Consider the following 16,847-nt stretch of genomic DNA (forward strand, 5'->3'; position numbering starts at 1 on the left):
ATTAATGCAAATATATGTTGTGATATGAATTTGAACGCTGAGAAAATGTATGTGTGTGTGTTTGTACAGGTCACAGAGGTGAAAGAGCAGGACGGAAGAGGAAGAGAGGGAAAACTCAGAGGAAGAGAGGGATGAACAAAGAGCGTGAGAAGCAGTGATGTCATTGATGTCTGCTGAAGCTGAGGCTGAAGCTGAAACAACATTTAAGGTTCAGTGGGAAAAAAGACTCTTCTTCAGTGTCATTATAACGTCTCATCACTGTCTTCTTCTGCTTTTGCCTCTTCTTCTTCTTCATATCATCATACAATCATATTTACACGCTCAGCTCGTCAGATATTTGTCAAAATCGGTAAAGTTGTGGCGTCATAACGGAGAATTCCTGGGGTTAAAATGTTCAAAATTGGGTCATTTATGTGAGTAAAATGTCTTTAACAGCAGAATTAACTGATCAAACGACGAAAAAACAATCTCTATCTCCCAATATTTTCAAAATAAAAGGAAATGCAAGTGAAAAATGCTCAAAATCAAACTTAAATCTCCCTGACGTCTTCTTAAATGTCTTTAATTGTATTATTAAGACACATCTTCCATCTCTTTCCTCTCCTTCTCCCGGCTGTTTATTCATTCATTCATTCATTCATTCATTCACCCGTTAACACATGACACACAAAACAACTCTTATTTATTTCCCCTTTTATAATCACCCTCTGTAGACTTTATGTGTGTGTGTGTGTAGATTAATAACACGCAGTCAAAACAAAGGAAACCTGGAAAACTGCAGCAGAACAGCAGCGTCAGCACGTGTGTGTGTGTGTGTGTGTGTGAGGGGGAGGAATTATAATCTCATTATTACCGTAATCTGACAGAAATACAGTCGACTAACCCTGTTTATGAGCAGAGCACAGTGACTGCTAATGGATTTTAAAAGTGAGTATTTATATATATATATTTATATACATATGTATATGTACTCGCTAAGGTCCCAGCTGCACCACTGGACTCTGACAGATGGTCCAATGGGACGCTGGCGAGGGAGGAAGGGAGGAGACGAGGGCTAAAGGGAAGGATGGATGAAGGAGGGAGAGGAGGGGACGACGCTAATGGCTGCAGAAAGTGTGTGTGCGTGCGTGTGTGTGTGTGTGTGTGTGTGTGTGTGCACTCGGAGTCATCTGGTCGTGAAAAGAACGGAGCAATAGGAATAAAGGTTGTAAACCACATGGGGGACAATGTTGCCCTGCTGACGCTGCGTTTGCACATAATATGAATGTACACACACACACACACACACACACACACACACACACACACACACACACACACACACACACACACACACACACACACACACACACACTGGTTTCCAAGACTTCGTAGGACATTGCATTCATTCCCCAGAGACTTCAAAGGGAACCCTTAAAATGTAGTAATTTACATTGATTTTTTTTTTGTCCCCATAATAAATGAGGTCCCCACAACATAAGGAATACCAGGTTCTCTCTCTCTCACACACACACAGCTATTGTTCTGAGGACACTGTATGGACCAAACAAAGCCTTATCCTTAACCTTAACCATAACCACTATAGTCCTTAACTTAACCCGTTCCTCAGAAACCAGGTTCTGCCTCACTAGGACCAGGTTTTTAGGTTTTAGGTTTTAAAATAGTCCTCAAGAGGGAACAAATACAAGAACACACACACATTTACAGACAGCAGACACTGCTTTATTATGTCGGGGTTAATTTAATCTTGTCGTGTTTATGACTGTAATGAAGAAGAAGCGCGATTAACGATTTGATTCATTAGATAATGAGCTTCTTTTATAAAAAAAATATTTCCTGTTGTGGTTTAATTTTAATTTATTAAATTTTTTACGACATAACACATCAGCCCCCAAAAAAACCCTCTATATAATAGTATTTTAATATAAAATACAGATAATTAAATCCTCATTAAACACACATTATGACTCTGTCATAAAATGACTCAGTATTTCCCTTATTTGCATTTTGTTTTGTTTCCATTGAAATTCAAGGTACATTTATTATTAATATGCAAGCAGAGGCCCCGCCCCCTCCAGTGTCAGTCAAAAACACTCCCACTTTGGCCACGCCCACATCCCCCCCACCCCTCTCGCTGGCTGCTCCCCTTTGAAAAACCAAGAAGCAGGTAACAAAGAACGCTACCGCGCTTCCGGCTGTGACTACCAAAATAAAAGTCGCACCACGCCACCCACAATGCTCTGTGTTTACAATCAGCTAAAATCATCCACAAGCACGTAAAAACAACTAAAATTTATTTATTATGGCTATGGTTTTCTATTTAAACGAAGGTTCACATTTTTCAAAATGCTTTTATAGTCTGACTCAATTGTAATCTCGTAAGGCTGTAAAGAAGTGTTGTTCTCAATCGGATTAACCTATTTATTGACCAATGACCTGTAATCAATACAACTTTAACCCCCTCAAAAATTCACAATCTCTTTGTTAAGACTAGATGAGATAGGATAGTACTTTATTATTAGTTCTACAACAGGAAATATAGTCGGCAAAGAGCAGCAAGACAGTTAGCTAGCTAGCTAGTTAGGGTTAGCCAGCTCCCCCATGTTGCTAGCAGACCTCTGTGGACACGCGTAAAGTACGATCCAGACCTCAATGTCTCCCTTTCGTCCACTTTCTAGAATTTTATAGCGGGCTAAAGTGTCTCACAAGACAGTTAGCTAGTTAGGGTTAGCTAGCTCCCCCATATTGCTAGCAGACCTCTGTGGACATGCGTAAAGTACAATCCAGGCCTCAATATGTCCCTTTCGTCCTCTTTCTGGAATTTTATAGCAGGCTAAAGTGTCTCACAAGACAGTTAGCTAGCTCCCCAGTTAGCAGCAAAGATAGTCAAAAGTAAAGGTAATAAAAATTCAACTTATTTGAACATTTAGAAATACAAAAATGTTGCATATTAAGTTAAAAGGTAAAAAAAAATCTCAACATTTTGAATTACAGAGGTGAAGAAAGCCATGAAAAATTGCAAAAGTTGCCCATTGAAAATGAATGGACTGCACAAACCAACAGCATATAAAAAAAACTGTGTTGTCCTGGATACCTGTGTTCTGATGAGCACCATTTTTCGGCCACAAAATTGTATTTAATATTTTTGCTGACTTTTATGCTTTTACTCTGAAAGAAAGTCAGCCTCTTCCTGTAATCCCGTTGCGAAAGGTTCGAGCTTGACGCGACTTCCTGTACGATTGACAGCTAGAAGCGCTCGCGTTCTCTGCTGAAAGCAACATCTCCCGTTGTGTGGAGGAAGCAATCACAACCCACGTTTGGACACGTTCACTGATTTATTTTCATTTATTTTTTATTTTTTTAAACCTTCGCCTTCCTGGGATTAAAGCGTGTACTTTTTTTTTTCTTTCCCCCGGCTGAAGTTTAACGTCACGCCCGCTTGGAGGTTGTATGCGGATCTACGGGCGATGAACGCAGCGCGGACGCCTCAAACAAAGTAGTCGAAGGAGGCAGACGACCTGTGCGTTTGATGGCTGCTGGGGATGGAGCCCAGCTGCCGGCCACTGTCGCGGCCAGCCGGAGCGTGGAGAAGGCGCTGGAGGAGGCTGCCGCCAGCGGGGCTCTCAACTTGTCCAACCGCAAACTCAAGGAGTTCCCCCGCAGCGCCAGGAACTACGACCTGTCCGACATTACACATGCAGGTCGGTGTCTCTTCTTCCACGGTTATTTCTTTAAGTTACAGGCGGCGGCGAGCTAGCTGCTGTTCGGGGGTGCAACACCGACCGCCTTTTGTTTTATCGCCACCTGCTTCTTCTGCATCCTCCCCTCAACCCCCCGACCACGTCTCACCAGACTCCATTAAAAAAACCATATACTTTAATGTTATCCGGGTGACTCTTGCTCTCGTGGGGCTTTTAAAATATAAAATGAGGTGTTTATAAATTCACCAGGACCTGCTTTTTAATTCGGCTAGTGTATACGTAATCTAAACGCAGCTCCGCCACTTATAAATGAGTTTAAAAATGTGCTATTTGAGTAAAGTGACGCCGTTATCACGCAGTTTGCGCCGAGTTTAAAAAATGTTATTTTTGTAAAACCCAAGTCCCTGTTTGGTTAAAGTGGGTGTCAGAGTTGTGACGCGTTTCACTTTTTCCATTGTAAACAAAGCCACCCAGCATTTTAAAGATAGTTATTAGTCGACTCTAAGTGAACTTAAAAAAAATAAAATAAGGAAATAGCCGTCAGAAACAGACAAGAGTTCCACTTCCTTAAAATGTCTCATAAGCTAGCGTTTCCTTTGTATATTTGTTTTAGCTAGTGTTGGAGGACACCTGCGAGTCAGCACAACTTTAAATGACATTTTTATCGCAATATATTCCTATAATATATCACGTCACAGGGGTGTTTTGGGTTTGTTTTGTTATGACGTCATAACGTATTGCGTAATATATTTGGCTGCTATCGGCCTGTTACCGCAAACTGGTTCAGTTTGGTATGTAACACAATTAATACACAGTTTCTGTTGTCAACAGTATTGAGGGATACCAATGATTAGCTGTTTTACCAAGTGTTAGCAGTGAAATTTAGCTAGCCATGGTAGGGTTTTCAATGTAAAAGCTTACCCGACCTAGCTAGCTTGTGAGACAGTTTAGCCCGCTATGAAATGTGAAAAAGAGAACCAAAGGGACACATTGAGGCCTTGATCGGACTTTACGCGGGCGTTTTCCGCTGTCAAAGGTAATGAGGAATATCAAAAGATTCGCATTTTTACAAAGTGTTAGCAGTGAAATTTAGCTAGCCATGGTAGGGTTTGTAATGCATAGGCAAACCCGATCTGGCTAGCTTGTGTGGACTAAAGCGATACATTGAGACCTGGATCGTACTACTTTACGCGTGTCCACAGAGGTCTGCTAGCAACATGGGGGAGCTAGCTAACCCCAGCTAGCTAACTGTCTTGTGAGACAGTTTAGCCCGCTATAAAATTCTAGAAAGAGGACGAAAGGGACACATTGAGGCCTGGATTGTACTTTACACGCGAGAGATCTGCTAGCAACACGAGGGAGCTAGCTAACTCTTTGCAAACAAACACTAGCACGTTCACTTGACTCTACCCGCTTGGAACCTTGCCATTCAAGTTGAGTCGAGCTGTGCTAGAACTGTATTATGAAAAAGAGCCAAAAAATTGGTGTAGTACGAATCACTTGTTTTGTGTCCTTCACAATATTTGACTATGAAAGTGCAAATAATTGTACCAAACTGGTGCAAATATGGCTGAAACGATCTACGCTGCCCCACCTTTTTTTGCTAACAATTCTCCGTAATATCATTAGAGGAACATAAATATCGTTTTCTATTAGCAGCAACATCATAATCTAAATGTTTTTATTCATAATAACATCGGATTATTGGTCTCCATAGCCGTGTAAACATAGTCATCGACAAAGGCAGCAACAGAGAAACGTAAATAGACAAGTCAGTGTGCGTGACGGTGTGGATTAAAGGGAACTTCCTTGGTGTGGCCGTGCTGCTGACAGAGGATTACTCCATCCAGGTTTGCTGAAATCACTCTGGCTACGCAGCAGTTAAAGCCAACTCCCTCTGCTGCTGCTGCTGCTGCCTGTTTCCCGTGTTTTGATAACTATGACCATCTGCTCATAACAAGCCCAGGTCTAGACCCATGTGGGACGACGAGGCCTTGAGCACACGTAAACACACACCCTGACACCTGCCTTCTAGAGCAACCCAACCCTAATGACTGTGGAGGTGATGACTGTGTCCAGTGCCCACGGTAATGCCCTTTTGGATAGACGCGTAATCCAGTATCCCCAGACTCCCGGGGCAAGTCTGGGGATACGTACAGCTGCGCAGGTCGGAGTCAGGGGCTTAGCGGTGCGTGGCTCATACAGTATATCATCATGACGAGTGTCACCGAGTCAGCATGTGGGTTGTCTTCTGCGGTTCAGGAGGAGATTTGTCAAAGTCTGACACGACAACCTCAGTCACGGTGGTGTCAGCAGAATCCTCATCCTGCTCCAGGCACGGATACTAATCGATCAACGTCGTCCATGATGATAGAGATCCCTTTGTAAAAACATTGACTTGTAATAACTCGGATTTGTTCCTTTTGAAGCTTTCAGCGACATGGTTTGGTTTTGGTCAGAGCAGAGCAGAGCGCGCAGCTGTGGAGTGTTAGTCTTTGTCGTCACGTGACTGTGAAAACCAACAGAAACTCACATTTTTTTGGACTTTGAACCATTGAATTTCTGCACAGCTCTTTAGCTTTACTACTCTTCTGAAGAAGGGAACAATCGTCACCAGCCAGTTGTTGTGTTTATTAGCTTATTTTCTGTCATTCAGGCCGCCTGGATTTATTTGGATTTTATGGCTTTAAAAACTTCACCTTTAGGAATTGCGATACTGTGACGCCCTGGTGAATCTTGTCTGTGATTGGACGGTCGTCCCGCAGGAAGTCCTGAGTCCTATCGTACCGTTTTTAAAATTTTCTACCTATTGCAAACGGTCGAGGAGGTATGGTAATGTGAAGTACGCATGCCAAATCCTGTCGACGAATTCCAAATGACTCACTTAAATCAGGGCTTGCCCAAAGTGTGGCCCGTGGGCCAAAGTTGGCCCGCCAAAAGGTTTAAATTGGCCCGCCGAAAAGCGATCTATCGCATAAATCCCTGTTTATCTTCTTCTCTATTATTAAAAAATAATAATAATAAATTGGTATAATGCCAGAGCGACACTGTGAAGGAAGTCAACCCCATGTGTTCTCACGTGCGCTTCAGTTTCAGGATCGTCTCGCTAAAAAGAATATTTAATGAAGGAACCCGAGATCCCGGTACTTGCGTACGTCTAAATATAATCCAAAACATCACAATGGCTGTTTACTTTTGGCCAAGATCACGCGATCGAAGTTTTAATTTCGGTCCTGAAACATTATCAGGGTAACCATCAAACACAGCTGCCTGAGTGAGTCAGTAAAGTCTTTAAAAGTTGGCATTTGATGCTGAAAACAGTCAGTTATGTCGTTATCTGATCACATAATTACTTAAAAGCTGTCACATTCATGCTATATTTCATTTGGAGCATGCTTGTCTTTGGCTCCTTGTGTAGAAATATGATATTTACTGTTTGGTTGAATGGAAAACGCGAGATAGTCGTAGGAGTAGCACACGCAGAACTTGATTTTCACAAGTCATTGTTGTTTGTTCCGAGCGAGGAAGTAGAATTTAGACACATTTGCAAAGGTGTATGAATCAACCTCTGCCTTCACTCTTCTCTGCAGACATCACTCTCATCCTCACCGTGACTCACTTGTTATTCAGTCAGCTCTAATACCTGGGTTGTGCTCCGGTTGTAGACGTTTCGTCTTTATTACACGTTTTCACAGCACCGGCAACTATGTGTACGGTTGAGTGTGTAGCGTCTTGAGTAATGTGCAGCTTTCAGATTCACAGTGAAACCTGGTAGTTAGTGCCGACTCCTGTCAAACGCTGACTCAGCTCTGTGTACTTGTGAGATGGAGACAGTGGCGGTTGATTCACTGACCCGTCACGGTGGTTTTCAGGTACAGTCTTGTCAGGAGTAGATGAGAAATTAACCTTAAAGAGGTTTGAGGAAACTCAGTGAAGCTCTGATGTATCGCTGTATCCAGATCTGTACATCTACTGTACATCTGTACATCTTCTATATCCATGTCTACAGTTGTGTCTACATGAATTTGGATCTACATCCATGTCTGCATCGTCATCTCATCAATATAACTAAATATGTGTATCAATAACTGTATCTGCATCCGTTTTGATATTATCAACATCTATATCCTCGTATTATGTGTATTTATATCAAATCTTTACATCTATAAATGTGTATCGATAGTAGTTCTAGGCGTGTTAATGTGCGTTAATGGCGTCAACGTTGCGTTTCCATGACAACTGACCAGAAAAAGACGCATATGACGTCATGTTTACGTGACTCCCGATTGTTAAAATTAGTCTCTAAAGTAACGCTAAACTTTAAAAACAGAGGCACAGGTACGCAGGCTAACCGACGCTAAAAGGAGCTAATGCAGCTAACGGTGCCTGGACTCTGGTGTTGCGGCACGTAAATATGACGTCACGCTTGTCTTTTTCCGGTCAGTCATCATGGAAACGCATTGTGCGCTAACGTGCGTTAACCTAGCACAGATATCCATTAGTATAGATATCTATCTATGTCTACATCTGTGTTTTTGTGTATCTAACAGTAGATATATCTACATCTTAAATCACACATTGGGGGTGGGAATCGCTGGAGACACAATATGATATCACAGTATTTAAGTCACAATACGATATTATCACAATATCGCGTTATACTTCGAGTAAGTGCGAAATGATACATTGCCATATGTTAATGCAATATTGATTATTTTTATGCTAATTCACAAAAAAGTTAAATGTCTATTTCGTAACATCAGTAAAAAAATGATTTGATACTAAAAAGAGATATAATATCGCCACGGAAAAAATATCGCAACATTTTCCCGTATAAATTTCCCAGCCGTAGTATAATTTCCAGGGCGGCGCTAGCGATAAACGAGGCTACGCTGAGTTATATAGAGAGTCGTGTTGATCTGATCGACTTAAATCAACGTTGTATGATCTCACGGGACCGTGGTTTGACTCTAACAGACATTTGTTGATATTTAAAAGTTTAAAATACTCTCCGTGCTTAGTGGTTGGATGTGAAGCAGTGTCCACTGTGTTGGTGCTTCTTCTGCAGCTCATCATCCTGTTATCAGAGCTGATTTATAATGAGATCAGTTGTTTTTAGCCAAGACGTTTGACAGCAGGCAGGATGTTACTGAATCTGTGCTGCAATCAGTTAGATGCTTAACGGTGGCTCTGTGTGTGTCTGTCTGTTGTTTCCAATAAGTCCTCCAATAACTCGTACGACCACGTCAGATGTTTGTTTTTGGTCTTTGCCGATCAAAAATCACAAATGATTCATCTGTTAATTTGTTGTTTTGGTCCATCAAATGTAAGAAAATGGCGAAATGATGACATTCTCAACTGTTCTGGTTCTCAAACCATCAAATATTCACATTTAAGAAGCTGAAAAATTTGAAAACTTGTTTTAATTATCATAAAAAACACTCAAACCTATAGAGACAGTGTTTTTTTTTAACATTATGTGAAGTTAATTAAATTCATACTAATATGGACAGTTTAATGTTATGCTAGGACGTTAAACTTATTTTATAAGTGTGAAACACTTTTTTGGACAAATAAAACTACGCCTGACCCTGTAAAATCTACTTATTTAATATAGGAAATATAAATACGGTAGTTAAAAGAGGCTCCGTATGATTAAATCAGCTTCCCCTTTTCTTCCCACTGGAGCTGCTGCTTCCCTCAGGAAGGTCAAAAGTTCACTCCATGAGGAGGAAGCCTTGGCTCACATCTTAGAGAGAGTTTCCCAGAAACTTGGTCACAATTGAAGGGAAACGAAGCTCGGCCATGATGTTTGCACCATGTTTTCCCCTGTGACAATTTTGTTGTATATACTGTATTTTGATTAAAAGAGATTAGCAGGTCTGAACTCCTCACAAGCTCTTTCCTCCCCATTTTTCAGCAATTTTAATTCATTTTAGGGCTGCAACTCACTATTATTTCCATCATGGATTCATCAGTCGGTTATGAGAGTGAAATGTCTGGAAATGATGATGTTCTCAAATGTCTTGTTTTTGTTCACAAACCAAAATAATTCAGTTTTAATGCTTACTTTTTGTTATATGGAGCAAAGAAAGCAGAAATTTTCATTTTTAGGAAAATCAGACAACATAACTATTTTGATTGCAGCCTATGAGGCTTTTTAAAGCGTTCCTCTTAATTTATTAAAATATTGTGTTTTAAATGGATTTAAAAAGTAAATTTTCTAGATTATTAAGTGATTAAGTTATACCATTCTTTCAAAGATAGGGTAGGTAAACACAGGAAGTTGTTGCTAGTGGAAACTGTGAATTTTGGCGGCAATTTTTTGGCTTTAATTTAAATGAAAATCCCAGTCATGTGATTAAAAAATATATGATTTGCGAGAGCTACAGACACTTTTTAGACAACTTTATTTAATTTTGCCGAAGAATGTCAACAAAAATGTTTCAAAACCAACTTGCGTATGCTAGCTTTAATGACCCCGCTGCTGCTAGCTTGTTGCCAGCCTGTTATGTGATCCCTGCAGCTCTCTATTGAAACAGTGACACCACACAGCACCACATTTTCAATGAGTCACGCCAACACCATTGAAATGAAAGAAACCAGTAGGATGACATCAGTTTTTTTTTGGAAATCTCAACAACACATTGTTACGTGCACCACACCTGTATTTTGGTGCCAGATTATAAAGTTCTTGAGAATTTTCCTGCTGCAACAACAGACCCACAGTGACTTCCCTTAAATATAAATGACTGTGTGACCTGCACAGAAAACGTAGAAAAAAGGTTAATTAAAACATCAGCTCCTCGATATTAAAGGAGTCTGATACGGACGGGGAAGTCTTTTCCAGTAAGTTCTCAGATATTGAGTTCTTCTTTTGTACAATAACAAAGGCTGCTCTGATGTGTGTGTGTGTGTGTGTGTGAGTGTGTGTGCATGTGTGTGTGTTCAGTGGCAGCCAGGAGTCATGGAAATGTTGTTGCATGGGCACCGAGTTAATAAAGTGACCTCCAGTCTCATATGACCCCTGTGGATGTGAGAGACAAGACGCTTTTGTTCAGAGCTGGAGGGGGGGGGATCGCACACACACACACACACACACACACACACACACACACACACGCACACTTCATATACCACAGCAGCTGACTTGTAGGAATAATGAATGAATGAATGAAGGGAGGGTGTGTGTGTGTGTGTGAGGGCGAGTGATCTTTCCATGTGCCGTGTTCCTGTAAAGTGTTTTTTACAGTCAGGCCTGGTTCTGGTTCTGGTTCTGGTTCTGGCCTTTGATCAAACATCCAGACCTTTTATCTGGTTTCTCCTCTTCTGTGCCGTCATGTTTTTTTTTTAATTAAATCACATTTCATCATAATTTATTATTAACACTCTTGGCCCCTTTTTTTTTTTTTACATCAATTTATCAATTTATCAAAAAAAAAGAAAATCTCATACAAAAGTCCATAGACAAAATCAGTGTTTTTAGCTCATGGGGAAACAGGGGATGCTGAGCTTCTGCTGCCTCGTTTTGTACGTTTCTGTCACTAATATGGATTCAAATGAGTTCAAAATTCAAGTTTTTAAGCACAGAATTCACATATATCATATTTTAAAGCTACTAATGGAGGCAGCAATGGATTAGCATCTCCTGTATATGCTGTGGTGTAAAATCTGTGATTTTCTCTATGGGTTTTGGTGTATTTCCTGTTGGAAAAGGCTGTCTAACGGCAAAATAAAGTGGCGTATATGTTCTTAAGTTGGTGTACAAGTAAGCTGGTGTAGATCTATTAAGGTGAGGGTTTTCTTAAGTGGCTAAAATGTATTTTTGTCCAATGTGAGGTTCTCAGGGCAGGGTGTTGACTACATTTATGCCGGCGTCTTATTAAACTACAGCGAACTAACACTTTACGCCGATGATTGTGACCTCGTGTTACTGTCAAAACACGGAAAAGCATTGTCTGCAGTCGCTCGTGCGTTTCTCCCTACAACTCTTTAGGAAACGTCACTTTTGCTGTTGCTTCAGTGGAGTCTTGATAGGTGCCTCTGAAACTCTCCGTTGTTAAAACCCGACAGCTGTGGTTAACTTGGATTCGCCGGACTTTAAATTATGGGCCAAAAAAAAAAAAGAGAGAGAAACATCCTGGCTCCAGTTTTGTCCGTTACGGCTGAGGGTTTTGAGTTTATTTTTGGGGGCAAAGAAAGTCAAACGTGGTGGAGGAACACAGCTGTGAGGTGCTTCGACAACTCCGAGAATACTTTGGTTCCGGCGTGGGAAAGACCTGAACATCACCGCTTCATCTGAATCAGCTGTTGGCAGTGGGATTACAGGAACTCTGTGACTTAATCATCTTAAAATATCACGCGATTGTGGTTCCCTGATACTTGGCGTTAACGTCGTAGTTGTTGTCAGTTTGACCGCAGGAGAAAATATGTGGCTACATATTGAGCAGCGACAAACACATTCATGGTCCTCAGAGGTTGGAACCTAATGAAGCCGATTATTAGCCTTGACTTTTCATTCCAGCGCCAGAACGTGATTGGGGATTAGAGTGAAGACGGATATCTCAACGACAGTCGCACGCATTTGTTCACACAACGTCTGATTGGCTGCTTTTCACATTATTGACTATTACGTTTGATTAAAATGACATTTGATGATACAGATAAATGGAGTTATCTGAAAAAATGTCTTCTGATTAAACGTGTAGTTGAACAAGAGGCTAGAAAACACTCGAAACCTGCTATTTTTACTGATTGGATGTCACAATAAACCTTATTTTCATATAATTTATGTTGATTAAGAAGGTAATGTGTGGGACTTGAGGACTTTAAGAGGTTTCTAAACATCTTTGCTGCCAAAAAACTACAAAAATTAAACATAGACTTCATGTACACTGCAAAGTATGAAAGAAAAATAAAGGTAGATACAATAAAATGCACGATTTTAGCAGTAAAAATAGCAGATATCTGGTCTTAATATTACTTTTTAAGATAATTTGTGGTGGTATGGAAACATTAAAAGCAAGTTTGTTGATGTATTCAGACGCTAGTCTGATAGTCAATAGTCTATTTTAAGAATATATGATAAAATAACTGATATAATTCTAGTAAGAGAAGATTTTTTAGTGTCATAAGTTTGCTATAAATCAGTCTTTCATCACGCTGTGTTTTCGTGCGTCTCCACATGGGCACAGGCGTAAACAGGAAACGATAAACAAACGCGACAATGTGGCACCACGATGTCGGAAAATAAATTATAAATCGTCTGCAGGTTGTTTGTTTTATTGTCTAGGATCCGAGCGTCTTCTTCTGATACACCTGTCTCATCATCTTATGTGGTTTTTGGTCTGAAAAACAAATTATTACATCAATTATTTAAAAAAAACAAGCTTTCTTTTTGAGTTTTCTCTGCTTCAGTGGCTGACGAATAAAGCACGGCTTTTCGGAAAAAAAACCCTGGGATTTTTATGAAGTTGTTTTCAAACAAGGCCTTTGAGGTTTTGAGGGGAGTCTTTTTTTAGAGGGCGCCTCAGGTCTTAATGGGTCAAAACCATGCAGCGTATAATGGCATATGGTTATGAAGAGTGATAGTGAAGAGCCCCGCCCCCTTTTGGAAGTGTAAGAAAAAACGAAAGTTACGTATGTAACTACGGTTCTATGAATCCTGGATGACCGCCAGAGGCGGTGCTTTAGCACTGGATGTCTCCATCTTGCGCATGCGCAGGTCGAGTGTTTATACCAACAAAGTCACCCATGACCCCTGATGACGCCGGCTAGCCTATATCTTCCGGTGACATCAGAGGATCTGTTCCTGCAGAATCTTCTCGCGAAACCACGAGGATTCCGAGTGACAGAACGCTCTGGCGGTCATCCAGGATTCATAGAACCGTAGTTACATACGTAACTTTCGTTCTATTTCATCCTTACTGACCGCCAGAGGCGGTGCTTTAGCACTGGATGACCATAACAACAAAGTCACGAGGAATGCCAGTACGTACCTCAGTGAGAGTAAAGGGTAGAGGCGGCACATTCACCCTATAGAATCTGGAGAGGGTAGCTGGTGATGCCCACCAGGGGCACGCCGCGCAGAGCCGCCCATGATGTAGTGACAGCCCTAGTAGAGTGGCACCTCCCCCGGATGGCAGGGGATAACCACCGTGTTTGTACACCTGAGTGATGATGTCCATAATTCTGTGTGAGAGTCACTGTTCGGAGGGAGCACGGCCTTATTAGTACGCCGTAGTAGAGAAACAGCTGTTCTGACCGTCTCAAGCTCGCGGTCGAAGTTATATAGACTCTTAAGGTCTGGACAGGGCACGGCCGTCATGACCTTTCCTCCCCTGCTGGGAGGATAAACTGTGCCAGGATTAAGGTTTGACGATGACAGAACCTGAGGAGGAAAAGCCCGTATTTGGCCACAGAGTGACCCCTGAGCCATCTGAGTCTGAGTTCGACCTCAGACATGAGTCCCTCACAGAGAGAGCATGTAGCTCCTCAGCACTCCTTACTAAGTGATGGTGAGGAGAAAGGCAGTCTTCAACTCAAGGGGGGGGGCAGCACCGGGGCAGACCCCAAGCCAGAATTCTCTGTACCCTTGGTAGTTGTAGCCTTGAGGCTTTCCTTTAAGGAAAAGGACACGAGTCTGTGGCACTCCACGGTGTTGTCATCAACTTGAGTGTGTCGAGAGGAAAAGCCCGCCACATAAGCCCTCCCGTCCGCCATTCGGGAGTGGCTGTAGGAACTACAGAATTGTTGTAGTTGTATAGTAGACGGGGCCCTCGCCCCCCTCGGAACACCGGGCAGACAGTTTACACCTGTTCACATACTGCATTTGGGTAGAAAGCTCCATAGTTTTCAGTGTGGTACATTGGGCTGTGTCTGAACACTCTGCCCGGAGGTCGTGCCCTGCAGGAGCCGACCCAGAGCTGGAGGCAATGAGGGTCAGGATGCCAGACCTGGCCCCCTAACTGAGACAGGAGATCCAACCTGTCGGGGAGACGCCGCGATGAGCTGCAGCAGAGCCTGTGCAGCAGAGGAAAACATGTCATCCCTGGCCAGAAAAGGGGGCCACCAGTAGCAGGTTGTGGCCATGCTGGAGGACCCTCTGCAGTGTTTGAGGAATCAGCGGCTCTGTGGGAAGGCATAGATAAGAGCTTCTGGGCGATCGTGTGCGAGAGCATCCTCGCGGCTGAGAAGGGCTGGCCTTCTCTGTCAAGGAGAACCAGAGGGGGGCAGTGGGCCGTCGACTCCTCTGTGGCAAAGAGATCCCCCTCTGCCCTTCCGAAAAAACATCCCAGATATTAAATACCACCTCTACATCAGAGTGTGTGCAATTATGTCAGAGAGAGACGGTTGAGACATTGTCTGACCGTACTAGCACATGCCTCTACTGAAGGAACTGAAGAAAGAGCTGCAGTGCCATGTGCACTGCCCGTAGCTGTGAGGGATACATCTGTGTGACAGTCTCCCGAAGGGATGTAATGGCGCCCATGGGCATGCCCTGAAGAAGAAACCATCTCACCCTCCGTGGGGCCAGAGCAGGCCGAGGAGGCAGGAGGCCAAGGAGGCAGCGTTGTGATGCCTAAGCTTCCTGTGCTGGTGCCACTTGGCATACAAGTGGAAAACTGTTCGGCCACCTCTGAAGGGGGCGTAGTGGCAGCGGGCCTAAGGGAGCCACAGTGGCGGCAGCTGTTAGCTTGCCTAAGAGGCGCATATACTGGGTGTAGCGCAAGCAGCGGCCCTTCTGAAGAGGAGAAGGAGGATGAGGATGTCGTCCACACGCCGAAGTGATGGACAGGCCCTCATGGCAACAGCATCCGGAGTCACCCCCCTAGAAAAGTGTACTCTGAGAGGGAACCAGGCAGCTCATTGTGAAAATCACTCTGAGGATGTTCATGCCCCGCGACTGCAGGGGGAAGAGGGCTGCTGCCACACACCTGGCCAGCACCAGTGGTGAAGGGAGAGGCCGAACGGGAGCAGTGAGCACCCTGGACTGATAATGGCGGCCCTGAGAGCAGGCTGCAGAAAATGCCTGGTGCTATGGGGACGTGAAAGTACGCGTCCTTCAAGAATAAGAGGTAAACCATTCCCCTGTAAAAGCCAGTACGCAGAACCACTGCATTACGAGCATGTGGAACTTCGTGAACTTCAGGAACCTGTTGTCCCCTCAAGTTGAGTGATAGGGCGGAGTCCATCGTCTTTCTTTTCCATGAGAAAGTAAGTTGAGTAGAACCCCATGGTGACAGGGTTTTTTTCTGCCGGGTCGCGTATAATGGTCATTTGACCAGGCTGTAGGTTGGGGGTGTCGGAACTGAAATTTGTACCTGTGGGGTTAAGGTGGAATCACCTAAGGGCCCTGTGGTGAAAACAGTCCAGTAGCTGAGCTGCTGCTGGAAAAAAGAAGCCGATAATCAGCCACTGAATCTCCCCTGAGCTAGCCACTGGCGGCGAGTCAAAACAGTGGGGGAGCTGGGCTGGTTCACGCCTGAAGAGGCACTGGCGGGAGCCGGCTGAGCCTGTGGGGCCATGCGAATGGTGGCACCCATGAAGTTATACCCGCCACTGCTGGCTGGGGAGCGGGAGCTCACCCCAAGGGTGTGTGAGGCAGCACCTTGGGGAACCACATTGGCCCCATTGTTGGTGAACTCGGTGGCTGAAGCCGCCACGGAGAGTACATCTTCCTCCGGTTCGACCGTGGCAGCGGGGAAGCGGAAAAACCTGCATCCACTGCACCGATCCCAGAACTGGACGGCTATGAAGAGGGTCTTCATCTAGTTTAACTCCTCAGTCAGCTGGTCCCCCCTGGAGGCCAGTTTAGACTCCTCGACCCGCGCCCACAGCCTCTGCAGCCGAGGTCGATTAGGCTGTGCTGGTGGCAGTCGCTGGGCTGGGGTCAGCTGGTCCGGTTCCGGAACATGACCCAGCAGGTGTTCCTCAGCCAGTCTGGCAACCCGCACTGCCCTGTTGGCATGAAGCTGCAGTTCATGCACGGATCCTCCGACAGCCCCTCCCTCAGGTGTTCGAGGCCAAGGCACGGAGGGCACCTATCATGACCGTCCTCCGGCTGCAGGGAGGCCATACAGGTCGCACAGGAGTGGTCACCAAGCATGGTGCCAGTCGGCGGCTGTAGAGTGGGAGAAGCAACAG

At 43.8% G+C, this 16,847-nt stretch overlaps 1 protein-coding gene across 1 annotated transcript in view; it reads left to right on the forward strand.

Moving 5' to 3' along the window:
* Nucleotides 1-3,529: 3,529 nt before the first annotated feature.
* lrch4 (leucine-rich repeats and calponin homology (CH) domain containing 4) overlaps nucleotides 3,530-16,847 on the forward strand; it is a gene marked incomplete at both ends in the record, with an annotated part of 53,525 nt that continues 40,207 nt past the window's right edge. The window contains one exon of the mRNA XM_083910308.1: nucleotides 3,530-3,701. Coding sequence (XP_083766434.1) covers nucleotides 3,530-3,701 — 172 coding nt within the window. The remainder of the gene's footprint in view (nucleotides 3,702-16,847) is intronic.

Source organism: Microchirus variegatus, assembly GCF_963457635.1.
Source record: "Microchirus variegatus genome assembly, chromosome: 2".
Taxonomy (NCBI): domain Eukaryota; kingdom Metazoa; phylum Chordata; class Actinopteri; order Pleuronectiformes; family Soleidae; genus Microchirus; species Microchirus variegatus.